The following is a 24,310-nucleotide window of genomic DNA, read 5'->3' as shown; positions in this document are numbered from 1 at the left end:
AAGAGCTCAGGGTTGAGCCTCTCCACATCATATACCTCCTCTTGGTTGCCTCCAGCATTGGCCATGACAAGTCAACGTCAACTAACAAGTCTCGGTGTCAACTACAAAACATATATGACAATTGAACTATATGAAATTTAGTGCCTATTCATGTCATTATACCATCCATTTGACAACGAAACTATATATGACAACAATATGCATAGCTTTGGCAAACAAAAGAAACCATGTCAACTAGTGCAATGTTAGTCCATCATACAAAAACATATTGAACACTAAAAATATTCTACGCTAAGTACAAATTAAATTGGTTTCTACAGAGAAACCATGTCAACAAGTATATGAGTATATTTACCATAGGTGTATATTCACTGCAGAGCAACTTGGTAAACTGTGCAACTATGCTAAGTTGCTAGCTTTAGTTTCTATTAACAATTGTTCGTCCTGTTTCAGAAAAACTTAGTAAAAAGCAAGAAATTTGTCAGCATTACTTCCAAGTTAACAGATAAAGCTCACAAGTCATCAGGATTTCATTCTTTCTTTGTTAATTGGCATGTCAAGTAGAAGCGGCATGACAAACTAATTGGATGATTTGTACTAAAAAAATCTACCCTAAGTAGAAAATTGGTTTCTACACTACAGTATTAAATTAATTTCTATTAAGTATAATCGGATACTACATTAGAAAATCTTATTCTACATGGCTAATTTTATACACAAATAAACCAAATCGACAGATTCCATGATTCCATGGCATCCATTGACGAGGGAGACGCTAGGGGGTGGAGGAGAAGATGCGCGGGGGAGGGGGTCTCATCTACCGGCAGGGCTGGTCCGGCGTTGACGAGCGGCATGGTTGGGAGGTGGTGGCGGCGTTGCTGGTCTAGAGGGGGTCGAAGTGAAAAATATGGGGTGAATCGGACTTAGGTTTTTTTTTACTGTATATGGGGTAGTTAGAAGACGGACTACTGCTGGTGTGAGCCTAATGGGCTACGCCATAAGAAATTGTAGCAAACAGAAGAAAAAACTTAGGAAATACCTATGGCGTAACAAAACAAACTACACCAGCACTAAGGTCATATCAATGTCATACCAAATATGCCGACACCAGCACTATTTTAAAAAAATAGTGTTGACGTCGATGAGAAATGGCGCGCCACCAACAAAAGTTGTGGTTAGCTATTTCTCCACTAGTGGTAATACCAGTCGATATATATTGTGATTCTAGCACATAGATTGACTATTCTCTATGAGTGGTCAAACTCCTCGATGTCGGAATTGTTCTTCCCTATAGTATTGCTTCAACGTTGCCATAACATCATTCCGCAATTAAGGACATAAGACCAGAACAACACATTAGACTTAATGGATCACCATTATGTTATATTGTCTTTGCTCCTCATAGATACCAAAACCAATCACCTGGAGGTCACAAATTCACTAAAAAAATATGTGTTACCTGTGTAGGTCTCCATATCATGTCGATTGGGTCCTTAAATTCAATAACACGCGTTATGTGCACCATAGATAAACAACTTACTAAACAATCATATAACTATTACCATAAATGACAACATATAGAATAGGCACAAATGAATCTCACCAATCCCCTAGATTTCTCACACCTAAGGGGAATTACTTATGCATGAGAGGGGAATAACATAACAATTCGGAGATCAAATAAAGGGAAATCATCTCAATAGTATCACAAAGATCCGCAATAAGATGAATGATTAAAAAAGTCTTGATCTCGAGATGAGTATGACTAGAGTTGCAAACCTAACAACTTGGAATTCCTCTCCCTATGGTGGTGTTGCGATGAATGAAATGGAGATGAGTGAACAAGAAGGAATGGATCTCTGATGGTTCTTCTTCTTTGGATCTCTTCTCCCTCTGTTCTAGATATGGTCGTGGTGGCTCTCTTTGTATTCTTGTGAAGTTTCCTTCAAAAAAATTGCTTGTGTAGACGAGGTGGTGCGGACACCCGCATGGTATGACCACTGGTACAAGTGGGCACACTCGTACTATGTGCCGCCTTACGCTCTGGATGCTTTGATGGACTTTCACCCAAAATGAAAGTTGCTCCAAGTGGCACTAAATACTGAGGTTTTGATTGGTTTCCTTCCTAATATATTTATTCCTGCACATCAATAGTAAAAACGTTGTCTTCTTTCTCGACGGAGTAGCGTTAGAAAGAGGTGAGAAATATCGAAAAACCTTTGAAAACCACATCAAAACCCTCTTATAAAAGTGACAAAATACCGAGCCATCAATTGGTCATTTTGCATACCTTGGATCACAACATGACTCATGTTGGAAACACTCATCAGCTAGCAGACGCATACTAGATTAGATGGTTGTCGCGTGGTGGACCTACTAGCTCTAAAGGCAGCCAATCTGATCCGCGTGTCAACCGATTGATGTGTAGTAGTCATTTTTTGTGAAAAGCACCCTAACCTATTATAAACGTTCATAAGATGTACAAGACACCCTAAACATAAAAAATCACATCGAGAACCCCGGCCAGAATGAGCCGCTAACGCGCCATTGTGGCTGCTCCTTTACCAGAGCCAGCTTCACATTGTCGATGACAGACGGGAAATCTTCATGCATGTGCCCCAAGGACCAGCACCCTAGAGCCGCAGTCATCGCCATTAACCTTTGAATGATCTGAAGTGCTTGGAACAAAATCTTGTCGTCACGCACGCACGAGAAAAACCCTAACCTCATCGTCTGAAGAAGACAACAAGAATCTACGTTGGAGCTCCACCTACTCCATCTTGATGGACGAACACAATGAGGACAGGATCCCGAAAGACCATCAAGAAGATGAAGCGCTACCATCCGCCCAAACACCACCCCTGCGAGAGAAAAAACTAACCTGGAGTACTAATCGGAGACGAGGCACTTAGATCCTCCCAACCACTAGCCGCGTAGCTGGAGGGCAGGGGAGATGGATCCATGCACTTATAGATGAAATTTTGAGGGGATGACTGCCATAGCCACCACATTTGTGAGAGGGAAAAAGAAACCCGTCAAGATCCTGGGCTAAGGTCAATAGAATCTATAGGAGATGGAGGTCCACTAGTGCAGAACCGGGAAATATCACCGGTTCGTAAGGCCCTTTAGTGCCGGTTTGGTAACCGGTGCTAAAGTGCAGGCACTAAAGCCCCCCCTTTAGTACCGGTTCAGCACGAACCGGTGCTAAAGGGCAACCACGTGGCACGAGCCAGCTTCGGGGGCAGGGAGCCCTTTAGTACCGGTTGGTGTCACCAACCGGTATTAAAAGGTTGGGGGTTTTGGGTTTATGATTTCTTTTTCATTTAACTTTGTGTTTTCCATTTAATTTTTTTTCGTTTGCTGGTATTATACGATACTACATATTGTACACGTTATGCATATATATAAATAGAATTTCTAGTAGAACCGATCATAATATATATATATATCATCGAATGCCTCACAACCACCATTAATTAATTCACACATATATACACACATGTATATATATACAATTTCTCCTAATTGGTGCCTTCGGAGCCAGTGGCATTAGCCTAGCTAATTGGTGCCTTCGGAGCACGATAACAATTGGAAGTGGTTCATGGGGGCGGTAGCGGGTAATAGTATTCTCCTTTGGGATCTATGACCTGGTCGAGCAAAAATCCCGCTATTTCCTCTTGAATTGCTTCTATGCGGTCCTGTGCTAGGAGCTTGTCCCGCACCTCTTTCAACTGTTAAGAAGGAGATCAATATGCATGTGTATTAGTTGTGTGACTAGATATCGATAATGGTGTAAAAATTGTGAATAGTGTTCTGACAATTGATATCGTACCCACTCCTGTCTTTGAGATTTGCTCCTTTCGGACGCCATCATGCGAATGTTCTCGCAAACATACTATGCACATAGATCATTCCCCGGCGCCTGTTTCAGGGCCTTTACGAGAATGGAATTTGATCAGCTAATAATTAATCAAGCATGATAATTAAAGAGATGGCAGCTAGCTAGTACTACTTAATTACTTACCTTGGGTCGATACCATTTCAGATTTTGTTTCCATGGGCCTGGAGTGGCCCTGATGAACTTTGCCCAAGCCCTGCCCGCCGACAAAGAAAATGAATAAATGGGTTATTAAATAGTTGTTATCAGGAAATGACAAACTAATTAAATAGGCCGAGATATAGTTAATAATGATTGAAATTACCTGTTGACTATCCCCTTCACGATGGTGTAGTCTCTTGCTTTCTTAAGTAGTGAGTCTAGTACTTCAACTGTTCCTTCATCAACTTTAATGATTAACAAGATCCAGTGAAATCTGCATGCACACACGTTTGCATTTCTCACTACTAGGAAAAGGCCTACTAATGGCGCACCAGTTTTGCCTACTAATGGCGCATCACTGGTGCGCCATTAGTATCACGCCACTAGTATTTATTACTAATGGCGCACCACTGGTGCACCATTAGTATCTGGTATACTAATGGCGCACCACCCAGTGCGCCATTAGTATATAACACCATGCGCCATTAGTATGCCTCCCAGGGGCCATATTTAACCATGTGCTTTGGCACACTAATGGCGCACTGCGGATGGATGCGCCATTAGTATACTTGGCATACTAATGGCGCACTCTTTAGTGATGCGCCATTAGTATGAATATTAGGTTTTATTTATTTTTACTTTTCTAATTTTTGCACAGGTTACAAAATATATTATTTGACAGAATATAGACAGTAGCACACAGCAACAGCAGATTCATTGAATACAATAGAAGATTAGTCTCCGAATACAATTCATCATATTAGTCTCCGAATTCAAAAGACCGAACAAAGATAAAACATTACAAGTCTCGAGACCGCGAGTATCGAGTTTGTCGGAAGTAATACTAATCCTAACAAGTCCTACTAATCATCATCATACAACTTCTACTCGTTATTCATAACAAGTCATACGATCATCATCTTGATAGTCATCGAACCAACCCTACTTAATTGTTCTTAGCACATGATCATCAGTGTTAGGCAGGACCTAAATACCCTATTTAAGCTAAAATAGCATAAAACAATATAGACCCTGACTCTCCATTATGGAGAATGGAGAACATCCTGTCTCCAATTCTTGCGCTTCACTTCCTTTTGCTTCCAAGAAGCTCCTTACGACTGTCCATACATTTTTTCCATCCTTTGATTTTCATGTCTCCACTTCTTTTAGAAATCTCGTATGGATAGTTGAGATTCGTAGGATGACCTGGCTGTATGTTCAAAACATTAAGACTACCTTTTTGATACATCATATGAGGCACACAATTCTCTGGGATTATCTGTTGAAAAACATAGTAATAACTTCATAGTTAGCAATGATGTACTAGTTTTAGAAATATGCAAAAGATGCATGGATGTCGTAATAGTAAAAATCTTACCAGGGTATCTCCATGGTAGTTACCGTAGTTGAACACATGCACTAGTGGCACGTATTTACCATAATGTTGAGGAGTTTGATTGTGGATATTGTAATTCTCAATGTCAGTACAAAATCCGACCAGATGATTTTTCTCCTTGTAAGTTGTTAATTCGGAGCCATCGGTGTAGTGGGTTTTGTCTACCATCTCCCGCACATTCTTTGAACAATTAAAATAAGCTGTCAATGGAAATAAGCTGTCAACTATTTTGAAATAAACAATATAAATTAGCTAATAACTATGTTTGAGAAACTCACATAGCGGTAGAACTGGAGGCGTATCAACAAGGACCCAAATGTCCATATTGTCTTGGTTAATGTCAGGATTACCAAGATCCATGGTGATAAGCATACCCTCATCAAAACCATACATCTTGCAAAATGCTTCCCAATTTTTGCAACCAAAATGGGTTACGCTCTCAGAATTATATAGATTTACTTCAAAGCCCACATCATGATGAGTCCTTAGGTGAATTTTTTTGTTTCAAAAATTTCATGGTCTTCAAAATCCATCCTCTCCAAGACATAGCGTCTTGCATGGCATGGGATAAGCTATACTCGAATTGTAAAAGATGAAAATTACACGTTGAAATAGTTGAAGTCATGCTTAATTATGAAAATAACACTTGTCATCATTGTGTACCGTTTCAACTTCGAAGGTCTCCTCGAGCTTAATGCTGAAGCGTCGATCATCGTCCAGGTGAGGCATGTCGCACAGACCTCGATCATCGTGGCACCAGTCGCACTCCCCCGGGAGACTTTCGTCGTCCGATGATGATGATGACATATCCTACGTTCATAATTCAAAACTACATCATTTAGGGTTTGTCGACACCGAGGCATCCTAAAAGCAAAGCTTTTATCATTTAGGGTTTGTCGACGCTGAGGCACCCTAAAATCCTAATCTTTCATCATTTAGGGTTTGTCGACACCGAGGCATCCTAAAAGCAAAGCTTTTATCATTTAGGGTTTGTCGACGCTGAGGCACCCTAAAATCCTAATCTTTCATCATTTAGGTTCTATCGACACCGAGGCACCCTAAAAGCCAAGGTTTTATCATTTAGGGTTTGTCGACGTCGAGGCACCCTAAAAGCCTAAGCTTTCATCATTTAGGTTTTGTCGACGCCGAGGCACCCTAAAAGCCTAAGCGTACATCATTTAGGTTCTCATCGACGCCGAGGCACCCTATAGAAACCAAGTTAAGTTTTCATCATTTAGGATTTATCGATGCCGAGGCACCCTAGGTTGGGCCTGATCACTTGGCACTAATCACTTGGCTCTATTGCCACCTATGTTGGGTTTATCATCTAGGGTTTATCGATGCTAACGAGAATTCTAAGTTGGGCCTAATCACTTGGCTCTATTGCCACCTATGGTTTAATGCAGCAAGAATGGCGGGGCAGTTGATCCTACTTAACTAAGTACTAAGATACCCCGGCCCATGCATTAGTCGCAAGTACCCCATATGTCCTATTTTTAGCAAAGTCATGCTAAAATTCACGGAAAATTTTGGCATGACCTTTGCTGAAAATAGGACATATGGAGTACCCGAATTTGCCAGAACGGAAGTTAATCGACATTCCGGCAAACTCAAGGGCCTCTCGGGGTACAGCAGCAGCATCACAAGTTGACAAAATTCCCAAGTAGTACAGGAGCAGCATCACAAGTAGTACCAATGAACATATAGTCCAGCAACTTGAAAAAGCTGAAGTTCTCAGCATGAAGTAAACGGGAGTATCCAGAATAGTTATTTGCTTGATCTCAAGTTTGACATATACGATAGTGATAGATGTAAGGAGCAGAACAATGCCAAAGCCACAACCTCAAATCAGGAACAAATAAAAACACAAACTACAAATTGATGCGATCTAAATATACTTTTCCCTTACAAAAAAATAGCACTGTGATTTACAATGTAATACTCCAAGCTGAGCTGAATATTTTCAAAGGTAGGACTATTTAGTTCATGAAACATAACATAAAATTTTGTTTCCTCTTGTTCAGTAATAATTAGTTTTTTAATGAATAACAATGGCATTTGATTTCTGCTGGTTTATTTAGAAACAACAGATCCCCAAGTCAAAAAACCAGAATCCTGGAACACTTCAGGAGCACTTGAATTTCAAATTCTGCTGGTTTCTGTTGTTTATATTTAAATAAACAACGCAACTTCAGTAACATGGAACTAAGAGCAGAATAGTTATTTGGGGTACTAGCTAGCCAGACACCACCAATTATCAAACTTAGTTGTTAGCTGAATATTTCAAAGCAGACTTAGGTACAGATGTCACCCATACTACCTTGGTTGGAACAGTCAATGCAATCTACTAGGACAGTAATAAGGCATGCATTTACAAGTTTAAGAAAAGTCTATAGATCTTGCTTCAGTTAATCTGCAAGGAAGCCTATAGATCTTGCTCGAATGCAGTAGCAAACTTAAGAGGAAAAACTAAAGATTACTGTGAATAACAATGTACAGTAGAAAACTCAAACTGAATCCAGTAACCATCTGAATTTATAGTAGATTTTCTACTCCAAGTTCAAGCCCAAACATCTGAATTACTTTAGCTAAGATTGTACATTTCTGAACTTGTTTCAATTGTTGAACATGTTTCAATTGGAAACCTCGACGGTGCACTAGGTGGAAGAGGAGAGCAGCACGGGGAGAGGGGAAGCTCACCGGGTGGCACAAGGAGGCCGGCGAGAGCTTAGTAGCAGCAGAGGGTGGCGGTGCCCGAGGGGGAAGACGAGGGCGATGCAGCGAAGACGAGCTCGAGGCCGGGGTCGGGGAGGACGAAGCGGAGCTCGTGGACTTGCCGCCGAGGTGCGGGGACGGCGATGGCCACGGCTAACACGACGACGAGGCTCGGGATCTGGCGGAGAAGGCGAGCGGGGGAGAGGGCGAGAGGGCGAGCACGGTGGCGCGGCTATGGCGTCGGCCGGGCGGCGGAAGGAGGGGGCACGCGTGAGGGTGTGGCGAGGGGAGGATCGAAGTGGATCTGGCGAGGGAGGGACGAAGGGATCAGTCGAATTAGAAATGGCGCACCCCAGAGCGGTGCGCCATAAGTAATCTTTTTTTGATAGCAATGGCGCACCACCCAGAGGTGCGCCATAAGTAACTTTTTTGCATAAGTAATTTATTATTATTTTTTTTTGTTGCATCTAATATTTTTTTAGAAAATGCATATGAATATGAAACAGTAATAATTTTTTTATAAAAACAGTAATAATTTTTTAAAAATATCATCAAATTTGTTATTTGAAAATATCATCAAATTTGTTATTTGAAAATATAAACAAATTTGTTTTTTTTGGATTTTTAGTTGCATTCATTTGTGACGGTGGAGCGTGGGAGGGTGCGGGGGGTCGGCGGCGGCGGTGGAGCGGGGGAGGGTGCGGGGGGTCGGCGGCGGCGGTGGAGCGGGGGAGGGTGCGGTGGGTCGGCGGCGGCGGTGTAGCGGGGGAGGGTGCGGGGGGGTCGTCCGCGGCGGTGGAGCGGGGGGAGGGTGCGAGGGGGGTGCTCGGCGGCGAGGGGGATCTGGCGAGGGGGATAGCTATCGAGAGGGAGGGGGATCGAGATCGAGTGTCCTCATGAATATTCAATATTTTTTCATATGGAATATGAAAAAATATCATCAAATTTGAAAAAATATTCATGAATTCAAAAAGTGCCCATGAAATTTAAAAATATTCATGATATCAAAAAGTAAAAAAAATTGCCCATTACTAGTTTAAACTAGTAATGGCGCACTATGCAACGGTGCGCCATTAGTAGTTTTGCAAAAAAGTTAAAAAAAATACAGTAGTGGCGCACTCTATGGCTGGTGCGCCATTAGTAGTTCTAACTACTAATGGCGCACTCTGCCCGGATGCGCCATTAGTATGTTTGAAAAAATGAAAAAAAAAACATTTTGTTACTAGTGGCGCACCGTTTGCCTGGTGCGCCATTAGTGTCTTCCACACTAATGGCGCACCAACAGATGGTGCGCCATTAGTATATAGTAATGGCGCACCACATGTCTGGTGCGCCATTAGTGTCAATTCCATCTATAGCCCTTTTCCTAGTAGTGTCTTAATTAAGCAGGCATATGTAAGCAAAAACATGTAGCTAGCTAGTAGGGAAAAACAGAATTTGTAGTACAAGACAGTGTGACTCACTGGAAGTTGTAAGGAAGTAGTATATCTTCATTGTATTTGAGTTCCTTGAAGAACTGTAGCATGCTTTCCTCTACACTTTTTCCGTGATATGGATCTATTTTCCATGTGTATTCATTAATGGTATTTGGGTCAACGAACCCAATGCCATAGCGTCCACCTTTTTTCATTTCATAAACCTCCATCCTGCATAATACCACAGAAAAGAATATAGTGAGGATAATTACAGGTAATGATTGATCAAAATGATCACTACAGCTAGCTTGAGACTTAAATTACAGAAAGAAATCACTTACAGACAATAGCAACTGACGATAGATTTGTCGAGTGCGTCTTTATTATATAGCTGAAATAGTTCAGAATACTCAACGGTCACAGCTTTCTCATGGTAGTAATGATCCTTGTTGACATTCACCATGAGGGACTCTTGATTGGAAATCTTGGTAATGTCCATGTACCATTGATGCAATTCATACATTCTCGTTGGGAGCTTATTGACCTACTCTGGCTCGACCAAAGGTTGGCCCCGGGCATATTTCCGTTTTATTTACTCCTCTCTAGTCGGAGACATGGGCTCGATATCGAGGAGTTGTCCAACAGTGATCCCGATCGATTCAGCCTGCGCAATATGCTCCTCGGTTATTACCACATCGCCCACCCCGGGAACGTTAATGGTTTTCCCACAATAATATTGGGCGCGCCTACTCTCATGTGTTGTTGGCACAACAAGCGGGGGGATTGATTGCGCCGCATGTTCTCCCAGCTGGGGAACGGTTTTACCGCTCCTTTTGCCAGCTGATTTGCTCGAGCTCGAGCTCACCTCTTTTTGTAGACGTGCTCGATTTAACTTCTTGATGTGGCGCTCATAGTCTGTGTCAACAGGCTTGGGAGCTGGTGCTCTAGCCATACGAATGAAGTGGTCAATCTTTTCCACAGGCACTTTCTCCCTTGGCGGCAGTGGCGGTTTCGGTGCAAAATGGGCTTCCACCTCGGCCTTCGATATGGCTACGCTTTCCTCCTCGGACTTGTCGTAAGGCCTCTGCGGAAGAGGCGCGAGGCTTGGACCATATTGAAATTGCTTGCCTCCACCTATACCTCCAGTACTACCTCGACTTGTACCGCTACGCACCATAGCTGAGGCGGCTCTCTTTCTGATTGCTGAGGCGGCGAAGACGGCTGACGTGGCTGAGTTGGAGGAGGAGGAGTGTCCTGAAGCTGTGCCGGACTTGGAGGAGGAGTGGCCTGAAGCTGTGCCAGACTTGGAGGAGTGGCCTGACGCTTTGCCGGACTTGGAGGAGGAGGAGTGGCCTGAAGCTGTGCCGGACTTGGAGGAGGAGTGGCCTGACGCGTTGGTGGACTTGGAGGAGCGGGAGTCTGCTGACTCGGTGGCGGACTGCGATGAGGAGTCGGATGACGTGGTGTCGGTGGCCTTCGAAAGATGATGCAATCCTTTCTCCATAGGATGATACGATGGTTGGCCTCTCCTAGTGTGTGCTCATCGTCACCTCCAGGAATGTCAAGCTCTAGCCCCGAATATTGGTCCACCACCTCATCAACCAAGACACGAGCATAGCCCGCTGGAATCGGGTTGCAATGGAAGGTCGCCTCGGGGGGATTTGTAAAAGCGAGGGCGTCTGCCACCTTCATGGATATGTTCTTCATTTTGAAGTGTAGCTCACAGTTAGTGTTCTCCATGATGTCATCCACTGGGTAGCTATCCAGCAATGCGTTGCCCGGGGTGGAACCCACGCTGCTTCTCGGCATGGATGGGACGGTGCTATCCAATGGTGGATCATCCGCTAGCTGCTGAGACCCCATTTGCTGGCTAAGTGAGTCGATCTGCTCCTGCTTCCGCTAGAATTTGACTGCCAAGTCCGCGTGCACTGATTCTAGGCCTTGAAGGTGTTCATAGTCTAGCTTCCTCTGCTCCTCCTCCATCTTCCTCTTCTTCTCCTCCGCAATCTTCTTTCTCGCACGGGTTCTGTAGTCGGCGTTCTAGTCCGAAAACCCCTCATACCACGGAATAGCGCCCATGCCTCGTGTTCTTCCCGGGTGTTCAGGATTTCCCAGGGCACGCGTAAGCTCGTCATTCTCTCTGTTGGGCTCGAACAACCCCGATCGAGCCTCTTCTATTGCAACAAGTAGCTTATCTTCGGCTCCGTCCAGACATGTCTTCTTCGAAACTTTGCCTGTCTTCGGGTCCAACTCCCCCCATGCGCATAGAACCAAGTCCTCCACCTGGGGGGCCAGCTCAATGTTTCTGGAGTGACACCTGCATCCAGCATCTCTTTCTCAGACTTATTCCACTTAGGCATTCCCACCGCATAGCCACCTGGCCCCAGCTTATGGAACTTATCCTTTTTTGCGGCATTGGCCTTGTTTATTCTCGACCGTTCCTTAGATAATTCTGAATCCTTGAATTTCACGAAATCGTCCCAATGAGCACTTTGGTTCTCTAGTGTTCCCTCGAATACTGGAGTCTTCCTTCCTCCGTTGACGTGCTTGGCCCATTCACGAATCTTGTGGTTCTTGAATGCAACCGCCATCTTCCTAAGAGCAGCGTCCTTGACTTTCTCCACATCTGCATCTGTGAAATGATCTGGTAGGGTGAAATGTTCCATGAGCATTTCCCAAAGCAGAAGTTTTTGTCTGTCGTCGACAAAAGTAACTCCTGGATGTGGCTTTGCTGGCTCTCTCCATTCTTGAAGGGAGATCGGGAGTTGGTCCTTCACAAGAACTCCGCACTGACGAATGAACTTGTCCGCAATCTTCTTAGGCGCTAATGGTTCGCCATTAGGTCTGATTGCCTCGATATTGTACTTTACGCCCTCCTTCAACTTTTTGTTCGGGCCTCGTTTCGTCTTGTTGCCTGAAGATTTGCTCGATTCGGATGGATGAAAGAAGAAAGATCGATTTGTTAATATATCTTCAAGTCATTTAAAACATGTGATGATCACCAGATGCCTGCTTATATAAATATATATACCTCGCCGGTCTTTGTTGTTTCAAGATCAACATTTTCTTCGTCATGTTCATAGTTCATGACTTCATCAATTCGGTCGTCGCGATCGAATATCATATCACCCTCCCCGGTGTTGTTTAGATATTCGGAGCCGTCATATTCTTCTTCATTCTGATCATCATCTGGCCCGCGAGGATTGCGTATGATATTGAACAGGGGCTCTTCTCCCTCTCTGCCGGTATTGTCCACCATAGGTTTTGTTTAACTAATCCAAAAGAAATATATTCAAATTACAATGCATGGATGCAATCAATTAATAAGGAAAAACTGAATCAATCATAGTACATAATAAGCATCATCGAATATAATCTCGAATATGTTGTCTCGAATAATAGATATAATCTCGAATACATCGTCTCGAATAATAGATATAATCTCGAATACATCGTCTCGAATAATAGATATAATCTCGAATACATCGTCTCGAATAATAGATATAATCTCGAATACATCGTCTCGAATAATATATAATCTTGAATACATCGTCTCGAATATTATATATCGAATACATCACTGGCTAGGTAGCTAATAAAGATCGAATACTACAGAAGAATCTAGGACACTCGCGGTTCCTGCGGCGCGGGCGGTGGACACCCAAAGAGAAGGAACCCTCACAGGATCATAGCTGAAGTGAGATCCCTGAAGAAACTGCCAGGTATTGGAGAACCTGCCGCCCTCTAATGCAACCATGTAGCGATGGACGTGCTCGTCCTCCTCCCTGACACGGCGACGTACCACCTCCGGCGGGGCCGGCTCCCTCCGCACCGAAACTGGCCCACGCGAACGCCACCAAACGAAATCAGGGTCGACGACGGGACCCGGGGCCGGGTTCCTCATCAAGCGGCACGCCCCTCCAGGCAGCACCTCCCAGTGCCAGCCCGGCGGAGCCTAGTCCCGGACATGGGTCAGCCGGACGTCGTCGCGGACGGGTCGACGGCGAGGATGCGGGCCGGGCATCGTCGAGAACAAATACTAGCTATATGCCCGCAAAAAGTAACATTTTTTAATGATTGGATTTTGATAACTAAAATTTCTAACATTTCTATATAACTAACATTCCTATAACATTTCTAACAATGCTATATAACTAACATTTCTATAACATTTCTAATATTTCTATAACTAAAAACAGAAAAAAGATTATAACATTTCTATATATATAACTAACATTTGTATAACATTTCTAATATTTCTATAACTAAAAAAAAGAAAAATTTCTAACTTTTTTATAACTATTTCTATAACTAAAAAACAGAAAAATTTCTAACAATTCTAACTTTTTTATAACTATTTCTATAACTAAAAAACAGAAAAATTTCTAACAGTTCTATAACATTTCTAACAATGCTATATAACTAACTATTTCTATAACTAAAAAAATAAAAATTTCTAACATTTTTATAACTATTTCTATAACTAAAAAACTAAAAAAATGTATGTGTGTGTGTGCTCACCGGCGAGGCAAGAGGCGACGGGGGGCGGCGACGGGGACGGCGACGGGTGCGGCGACGACGGGGATGGCGACGACGGGGACAGGGACAGGGCGGCGACGACGACGGGGACGGGGACGTACGGGCCGGGGCGGCGACGACGGGGACGGGGCGGCGATGACGGGGACGGGGACGACGCGGGACGGGACGGGACGGGGCGGCGGTGACGACGGGGACGACGGGGACGGGGACGACGGGGCGGCAACGACGGGGACGGGACGGTGACGGGGGCGGAGACGAGGGATATGGAGACGGGGGGCGGCAGGCGACGGGGCAGAGGAGAAGAAGCAGATGAGAAACTAAAATTTTTGAAGTGTTTAGTTATATAGGATGGATCTTAGTACCGATTGGAGCCACCAACCGGTACTAAAGGCCTGTTTTGGCTAGGCCAAGCGGCGGGAAGCGCACCCCCTTTAGTACCGGGTGGTGGCTCCAACCAGTACTAAAGGCCCCCCTTTAGTACCGGTTGGTGCCACCACCCGGTACTAAAGGGGGTGCGCTGGCGCAGGTGCGGTGCGGCAAGTTTAGTCCCACCTCGCTAGCCGAGGGGCGTCCGCACTGGTTTATAACCCCCCGTGCGGTAGCTCTCTCGAGCTCCTCTCCAAAGCAGGCCTACTGTGCCTACATGTTCTGTGCTGCCTTGTGGGCCTACTGGGCCTTTGCGGGCCTGCATCCTGGCCCAACAACAGGTTGGGTTTCTAGTCGTATGCAGGCTGCTCTGGCCCAGTAGGCGGGCTTTTTTTATTTTTTTTGCTTTATTTATTTTTGAGTTGTTTTTTTGTGTATTTAGAGTTTCTTTGTGAATATTTTTGCTTTAGGTACAAAAAATTACAAACTTTCTGTTAGTGCCCGTAGTTTTCAAATTTGAATAGTTTAAATTTTGAATTATTTGAAATTAGTGTGAATCACTAGTTTGTGAATAACTTAACTTTAAAAATCAGTAAAGGCATGAAAGAATTTGTTTGCACATAAAATTTCTTCGCGTTTCAAATGCCAAAACACATAACTACCCTAACTATTACAGAGATTCCCTCCTGGGTGTGAAACACAGAAGAAAGTGATGATAGTGAAGCCGATCACATCCCAGATCTTTGGGTGTGAAACTTTTTCTTCGCTTGTGTCCCTTTGCGCCGTAACCATGGAAAATCTTCATCATTTAACGGGATGCTCGGGTCAATATTCACTGTGAATGGAGCAATTTCATCAAACTTTTCATAATCTTCTGACATGTCTGTCTTGTCATCCACTCCCATGATGTTTCTCTTCCCAGAAAGAACTATGTGCCGCTTTGGCTCATTATACGATGCATTCGCTTCCTTATCTTTTCTTTTTCTCGGCTTGGTAGACATGTCCTTCACATAGAAAACCTGTGCCACATCATTGGCTAGGACGAATGGTTCGTCTGCATACGCAAGATTGTCGAGATCCACTGTTGTCATTCCGTACTGCGGGTCTTCCGTTACCCCGCCTCGTGTCATATTGACCCATTTGCACCGAAACAAAGGGACCTTCAAACCACGTCGATAGTCAAGTTCCCATATGTCCTGTATATAACCATAATATGTTTCCTTTCCCATCTTGGTTTCTGCATCAAAGCGGACACCACTGTTTTGGTTGGTGCTCTTCTTATCTTGGGCGATCGTGTAAAATGTATTACCATTTATCTCGTACCCTTTGAAAGTCATTATATTCGAAGATGGTAACTGGGACAGCAAGTACATGTCATCTTGAATAGAGGCGTCATGCATGGTACGTGTCTGCAACCAGCTGGCGAAACTCCTAGTTTGTTCACGTGTAATCCAGTCATCAGACCGCTCCGAGTGTTTGGAGCGTAGCAAATTCTTGTGTTCATCCATATACGGAGCCACCAAGGCGGAATTCTGTAGAACTGTGTAGTGTGCTTCAGTGAGAGAATGCCCGTCCACACATATTATTTGTTTTCCTCCTAGCGTGCCTTTTCCATCTAGTCTGCCCTTATGCCGCGATTCAGGAACACCAATCGGCTTAAGGTCAGGAATAAAGTCAATACAAAACTCAATGACCTCCTCATTTTCATGGCCCTTGGAGATGCTTCCTTCTAGCCTAGCACGGTTATGAACATATTTCTTTAAGACTCCCATGAACCTCTCAAAGGGGAACATATTGTGTAGAAATACAGGACCCAAAATATTAATCTCTTCGCATAGGTGAACTAGGACGTGCGTCATGATGTTGAAGAAGGATGGTGGGAACACCAACTCAAAACTGACAAGACATTGCACCAAATCATTCTCTAACCTTGGTATGATTTCTGGATCGATTACCTTCTGAGAGATTGCATTGAGAAATGCACATAGCTTCACAATGGCTAATCGAACGTTTTCCGGTAGAAGCCCCCTCAATGCAACCGGAAGCAGTTGCGTCATAATCACGTGGCAGTCATGAGACTTTAGGTTCTGGAACTTTTTCTCTGCCATGTTCCCTTTATATTCCCTTTATATTCGACGAGAAGCCAGACGGTACCTTAATACTGAGCAGGCATTCAAAGAAGATTTCCTTCTCTTCTTTGGTAAGAGTGTAGCTTGCATAACCCTGATGTATGCCGTCTTTTCCGTGCATACGTTGCTGGTCCTCCCGTGCCTCAGGTGTATCTTTTGTCTTCCCATACACGCCCAAGAAGCCAAGCAGGGTCACACAAAGATTCTTCGTCACGTGCATCACGTCGATTGCGGAGCGGATCTCTAGGTCTTTCCAATAGGGCAGGTCCCAAAATATAGATTTCTTCTTCCACATGGGTGCGCGTCCGTCAGCGTCATTCGGAACAGGTTGTCCACCAGGGCCCTTTCCAAAGACCACCTTCAAATCCTTGACCATATCATGTACATCAGCACCAGTACGGTGGCGAGGCTTCGTTCGGTGATCCGCCTCACCTTTGAAATGCTTGCCTTTCTTTCTTACGGGATGCCTGCTCGGAAGAAATCGACGATGTCCCAGGTACACATTCTTCTTACAATTAGCCAAATATATACTGTCGGTATCGTCCAAACAGTGCGTGCATGCGCGGTATCCCTTGTTTGTCTATCCTGAAAGGTTACTGAGAGCAGGCCAATCATTGATGGTCACGAACAGCAACGCCTTTAGGTCAAATTCTTCCCCCATGTGCTCATCCCACGCACGTACACCTGTTCCATTCCACAGTTGTAAGAGTTCTTCAACTAATGGCCTTAGGTACACATCAATGTCGTTGCCGGGTTGCTTAGGGCCTTGGATGATCACTGGCATCATAATGAACTTCCGCTTCATGCACAACCAAGGAGGAAGGTTATACAAACATAGAGTCACAGGCCAGGTGCTATGGTTGCTGCTCTTCTCCCCAAAAGGATTAATGCCATCTGTGCTTAGACCAAACCATACGTTCCTTGCGTCATCTGCAAACTCCTTCCCGTACTTTCTTTTGATTTTTCTCCACTGCGACCCGTCAGCGGGTACTCTCAACTTTCCGTCTTTATTATGATCTTCTCTGTGCCATCGCATCGCCTTGGCATGCTCTTTGTTTTGGAACAAATGTTTCAACCGTGGTATTATAGGAGCATACCACATCACCTTGGCAGGAATCTTCTTCCTGGGGCGCTCGCCCTCGACATCACCAGGGTCATCGCAGCTGATCTTATAGCGCAATGCACCGCATACCAGGCAAGCGTTCAAATCCTCGTACTCACCGCGGTAGAGGATGCAATCATTAGGGCATGCATGTATCTTCTGCACCTCTAACCCTAGAGGGCAGACAGCCTTCTTTGCTTTGTACGTACTCTCGGGCAATTTGTTGTCCTTTGGAAGCATATCCTTTATCATTACCAGCAACTTTCTAAATCCCTTGTCAGATACACCATTCTCTGCCTTCCATTGCAGCAATTCTAGTGTGGTGCCTAGCTTTTTCTAGTCACCTACGCAATTCGGGTACAACAATTTTTTGTGATCCTCTAACATGCGCTGCAACTTCTTCCTCTCCAAATCACTTGCGCAGTTTCTCTTTGCATCGGCAATGGCCCGACCTAGATCATCAACGGGCTCATCCGATGCCTCTTCTTCAGCTTCTTCCCACATTGTCGGCTCAGCTTCTTCCCGCATTACCGGCTCAGCTTCTTTCCTCATTGTTGTATCATCGTATTCAGGGAACCCATCGCCAGGATAGTTGTCGTCGTCCTCTTCTTCTTCATTGTCTTCCATCATAACCCCTCTTTCTCCATGCTTGGTCCAAATATTATAGTGGGGCATGAAACCGGACTCAAACAGGTGGACGTGAATGGTTCTTGACATAGAGTAATTGTGACCATTCTTACAGCCAGCACATGGACAAGGCATAAAACCATCCGCTCGCTTGTTTGCCTCATCCGCAAGCAGAAAAGTACGCCCGCCATTAATGAACTCGGGAGAGCATCGGCCATCGTACATCCATTGCCGGCTCATCTTCAATACACAGCACCGAAAACATCAAATTAATACAATACATAAAGTTCATACATAAAGATCATACAACACTTAAATGCAACAAACAAATAACTCTCTAGCTAAAGAATTTAAATGCAACAACAAATGCGATCAAGATCGCAACTAAGGTAACAATTGATCCAACAGCATAATGATACCAAGCCTCACTATGAATGGCATATTTTCTAATCTTTCTAATCTTCAAGCGCATTTTCTCCATCTTAATCTTGTGATCATCGACGACATCGGCAACATGCAACTCCAATTCCATCTTCTCCCCCTCAATTCTTTTCAATTTTTCCTTCAAATCCTCGTTTTCTCTTTCAACTAAATTTAACCTCTCGACAATAGGGTCGGTTGGAATTTCCGGTTCAACTACCTCCTACATACAAATATCTATGTCAACTTGATGGGCATAATTTGTCATAAACACGAAATGCAATGAATAGTTTTAAAAGAGAATATACCACATCTGAATCATAACCCGGACGAGGGCCGACGGGGACGGATATCAAAACCATGGCACTATGTATAACAAACAACGTATGGGTAAGATCATTATACGAGTAACTATATATCCAAATCACACAAACATCAATTTTTTATATAAAACTTCATGAACAAGAGGCTCACCACAAGGTGGTGCCGGCGACGGGACGTTGCGAGCGATCGACGGTGGTTACGACAGAGATTTAGAAGGTACTAAGTAAACCACACCTACATATGCAAACTAAGTGTTATTTTTGACCTCAAATTGCATATAAATCAAATACTAGCACATATATATAATTCCTCCCAAATTACTAAACTCAAAAATCAATCACTATATAAAGCATTGCACGAACTAATCTAGCAATGAGAGATGAAAGGAAAAAGTTGCTAACCTTTGTGATCATTTGAATGGATGCGGGCCTTCAAATCTTGACAGATTTTGGGCAAAATGTGTGATGAGCTTGAGAGGAAGAGGGAAAAGAACAGAGAGGAGAGGGGAAAGGGGAAGAACAGAGCGAGCTCGGGTGGACGAAGGGTCTATGTAGGACGATCTTTAGTACCGGTTCGTGATACGACCCGGTACTAAAGGTGCTGGAGGGGCTCCAGACTGACAACATCCTGCCACCACTCTCATTAGTACCGGTTCGTGGCACGAACCGGTGCTAAAGGTTCGCCATGAACCGGTACTAATGAGAGCGGCCCGGCTAGCCGTTGGAACCGGCATTAAATGGACACATTAGTGCCGGCTCAAATTCAAACCGGCACTAATGTGCTTCACGTTTGACCCTTTTTCTACTAGTGGTCAGTCAACCTAGGGTGTGTTGGACAGACCTCCCTCCCATGACTAGAACTCAACAACAATGTCTATAAGGAACATATATTTGGGACACAGAGAAGTATCTTGCAAGTTTTATTAGGCCTCTTTTAATGCACAAGTACTTAGATGGGAGCTAAGTGCATGAAAGAGTTTAGCAACTAAAGTTCTCGATGCATAGGTTCTTAACTTGTTGTAGCTAAGCTTCTTTTATTTAAATATTTAGCAAGTAAACTCTTGCATGCATAGGATAAGCTACCTTCATTTAAGTGTTTTACATAGGTCCATGCGCTTGACATTGTTTCTTCATGGGGTCAACAAAGTACTCTTTGTCTGTTTTAATTGCTTTGTCACATCAATTTTTCCCCTATATGGCTGCTTAGCACCTGTACACCGTGGGGCACTAGAAAGCGCCTTATGATCGAGGTCTTGGAGGAAACTTTGCATGGATGTAACAAAACAATCAAGCAATGAAGTAAAAGCTGGCCGGAGCGCATGTGGTGCACGGTGTGTGTATGTCGTCGGGGTTGGGGGAGGATGAAGGAAGCAATTTACACGGAAAAAATTGTACAAATGATAAGCCTCATCAACCCATAGTCACACTACTTTGGAGTCAGTTGAGTATCTTGCAATGGAAAAAACAAGGTTTATTATGATTGTGTTCTTGGAGGAAACTTTACATGTATATAACAAAATAAAACAATACACCCTACAGTTCTAGCCTATGTGAAGTGACCAATTTTTTTTACGAAATGTTCTCACACTTCTAGCCCTAGCCATTATAGCTCGACTCTGAAGCCTTGTTTTCTACAAACCAACTGGGGTGCATCATGCCTTTCCAAATGAACCTGCAATTGCTCCCCACACAAAATACTTTCATAGTGCATTTTTCCGGATCCCCCACCCCGCCACCGCCCGCTTGAGTAGAGGGGAGGTGGATACACAGGTTCGCTGATGAAGTTTGGAGGGGTCCTACCTGCCGCATTCACAAGAGGGAAAGAGAAACCCTTCAGGAGCCTGGGGTAAGGTCACCCGACTGTATGGATTCTGCATGGTCACGTAGGGCGTGCTGGGTAGACGTTCTATTCATAACTATAACTCAACAATGTTATATGTCCAAAATGAGTAAAGGACATATATTTGGGAGAGAGATAAGTATCGTGTAATGTTTCTTACGACTGAGTTCTTGGAGGAACTTTACACGGATGTAACAAAACAATCAATCAATAAAATGAAAGCCGGAGTGCGTGTTGTTTGGGGTGTGTGTATGTCGTGGGGTGGGGGAGGATGAAGGAAGCAATCTACACGGAAAAATATGATCACAAATGAGAGGCCTCTTCAACCTTACACTTGCAATCTCTTTCCTCTTCCATAAGAAAAGCCCTTTCTCCTCCCGTCGGCGCTGCCGCCGGTCTGCCCCATCTCCGATGGCCTCTGGGCCATGAAGGTGCGGAGGATCTCGCCCCCGTCCCCCCCCCCCCACCCCCTCTCCGTCCGGTGGGAGGGACCCCATCTTCGTTCTTGTTAGATTCAACATCTTGGTTGAGATTGTGTGGCGGCGGCGATGTCCCTTAGTAGGAATAATGTCTCCCACGCTCTATCCCCATCCCGATGGCACGTCTAGTATCGTCGAAGGGCGTGTGGAAGGTGTGTCTCCATCGGATCTCGCAGGATTCGGTCGGTGCTGGTCTCCGGTGGATCTGTTTGGATCCGGTCTTCGTTTGTGTGTTTACAGGTTTGATACTTTTGATCTACGACTTTCTTCATTGACGATGGTTGCTGCTCTGGTGTGATCCTATGGGGTCTTAGCACAATGACTTTCTGACTGTCTACTACAACGAGGTTTGCCCAGCTCCAGTGAGGGAGGGACGATGATGACGACGCGCCTTCGGCTCGCTCAAGTATTTATAGTCGTCGCTAGGTGGTCCACGAACATCATTGTAATTTTTATTATCCATGTTGTTCTATGTACTGTCATAATTAAATATGAATAGAATGGAAGTTTCGGGGGGGGGGGGGGGGGGGGGGCGACGTAGTCACGCTATTTGGGACTCACGGGAGTATCTTGCCCAGGAAAAACAAGGTTTATTATGACTGAGTTCTTGGAGCAAACTTTACATGGATGTCACAAAACAAAACAATCAATCAATAAAGTGAAAACTGGGGTGCGTGTGGTGTGGGGTGTGTGTGAGAGATCAGGAGGGAGGAAGCAATCTAAAAGGAAAAAGATGGTCACAAATGAGAAGCCTCATCAACCCGTTGTCATGCTAGCTGCGAACTGCGGCCCTTTCTACCACAGTTAGTTAATGATTGGGCACGTTGCACTTCTTCCTGATCTCGCCCTGGCTCCCGGTGAGCACGTCGGCGTTGCCCATCTTGATCATGGAGGCGGCGAAGTCGGCGAAGAACTCATCCTTGTAGCCACCGCCGGCGTGGCGCTCGACGTAGGCGCGCGTGAAGGCGTTGGTGAGCAGCGCGCCGTCGGAGTGGAAGAGGCCCCTCCGCTTGACGACGTTCTTGAAGTAGGCGAGGTCGAAGGTCCTGAAGCTCCCGGGGTCCATCTCCACGAGCGTGGTGTTGTCGTTGAGGCTGGTGCACTTGTTCCTCAGCTTCGCCATGTACTGCGGTTCCAGTGTGGGGTCAATGTCGGTGGGGTTGACCCTGCCGGTGAAGTTGTAGAGACGGTCGGAGAAGGAGAAGCAGTGCGACGTGCCGATGGTGTGCCCGGCGGAGAGGACGACGAGGTCCTTGGAGTCGAGGTTCTTGGCGGCGAAGAGCTGGGTGAGCACGGTGAAGTTGGCGGTCGGGGGTGGCAGCTGGTTGGTCTCGTTGGAGATGGACACGCTGCCGTCACGCCGGCCCAAAGGAACTTCCCAGAATGGACCCTTGCTCTGAAAAAAAAAAACCATGATCGAGCAGCATTGAGAATCCAGCTTCCACACGTACGGACGTACCTACCTCGTGGCATTTGCAAATTTGCTTAGTATTGTAGTGGTACTCACCAGCCAGACTGCGTCCCTGGCCATGAGGGCGAGTATGTCGGCGCAGGAGACGGTGTCAGGGCAGGCCTTCTCCACGGCGGCCTTCACCTTCTCGACGAAGTCGAAGCCACGGAGCGTCTGGTTCGGCTTCGCGTCCTTCTCCGCCGTCTTGTTGGCCGAGTCCAGCAGAACCGAGCCGTCGCACCCCTGCTTCACGGACTCACCATGGTCAGGCCACTGCACTGCACTGCATACGACGGGGCAATGAGGGTATATGCATGCAAGTGTAGCTTACCCTGACGAAGCAGTCGTGGAAGTGCATCCGGAGGAGCGGCCCGGCGAGGCTGGGCGCCAGTGACAGCGCCCTCACCATCTCCTTCCTCACGACGTCCTCCACGCTGGGGCACGACTCGCCGTAGAACTTCTCGTGCAGCTGCGCCCGCGCGCACGTCGCCGCCACCGCGGCGACCAGCACCGCCACCATCACAACCCTCGACGCCATCTCGGCTTCCTTCTCGGCTAGGCAATGCGAGGACGACGATCGATGGCCAGGCAACTGGAGTATTAATCAGGAAGAAGAAGCTTGCGGGCTATGCTGCTGCGTGTGCTGGTGGATGGAACCGCCGGCCAAGACTTTATAGCGGCGGGCCGTGCATGTGGTGGGCTGTCCTCTCCTGCTCCGGAAGCAGCTACCGAGCTACCCTACCCTGCCCTACCCTAGCTTAGCTTGCTTGCACCGTTGCTGCATGGCTCCATGCATGGGTGGTTCGTCGTCGTCGCTTGCACTTTTCTGGAATCTCTTTCCGTAGCAGGTACACGGGCCACCGTATAATGCAGGCAGCCAGGCAGCGGCGAGGCACACGTACTACATCACATCAGCTTAGTTATTACTAGTCACGGAGTGAGATTTGTTATCGAGTTCCAATCAAGAGCCAAAGTCTGAGTCCGGCCTCAGGGCAAGAGTCAATGCCACCTACTGGTAGTTCGCGGAAATGGAGATGATACTCGTGCATCATCCGTGGGCTTGCGTACGTACCTACGTTCGTACTCGCGATTTCAGGGAGGACACGCATCTTTCAAGCTAGGTTCACATGATATGGCATTGCATTATATGGATGATGGGTTTTGCATGTTCACGTGTTTACAGCATCAACCACACAGGAAAAGTCACCATTTCCTAAATTATAGGGGGTGCCTAAACATCAATCATACTCTTAATTATTAAGAGTGAAAAAGAAGATGACAGTGAGTCGTGTGCAACTCGTGCGATAATGATGGTGGAAGTAAGAGGAGCAAGGTCGCGGCATATATTGCCTTTGTCATCGACCGTATGATATGTTCATGAGTGTGAAGCCGGAGTTGTAATGTCGCGGGGCGACACAGTGGCAACATTGTCGTGTGATGGACATGTCGGGCTATGTTGCTGCAAGGAGT

At 45.4% G+C, this 24,310-nt stretch overlaps 1 protein-coding gene across 1 annotated transcript; it reads right to left on the bottom strand.

Moving 5' to 3' along the window:
* Window positions 1-21,967: 21,967 nt before the first annotated feature.
* LOC125523553 (peroxidase 1) lies at window positions 21,968-23,499 on the bottom strand. The gene is made up of 3 exons (XM_048688583.2): window positions 23,172-23,499; window positions 22,898-23,083; window positions 21,968-22,786 (listed from the first exon to the last, which is right to left on the bottom strand). Exons 1-3 carry the CDS (start codon window positions 23,376-23,378, stop codon window positions 22,199-22,201), a joined length of 981 nt encoding a protein of 326 aa, XP_048544540.2. The 5' UTR covers window positions 23,379-23,499; the 3' UTR covers window positions 21,968-22,198.
* Between the last annotated feature and the right edge of the window lie 811 nt (window positions 23,500-24,310).

This window comes from Triticum urartu, chromosome 1A, assembly GCF_056163025.1.
Source record: "Triticum urartu cultivar PI428250 chromosome 1A, HENAU_Tu73, whole genome shotgun sequence".
Classification (NCBI taxonomy): Eukaryota; Viridiplantae; Streptophyta; class Magnoliopsida; order Poales; family Poaceae; genus Triticum; species Triticum urartu.
This window is presented reverse-complemented; position numbering and strand designations above follow the sequence as displayed.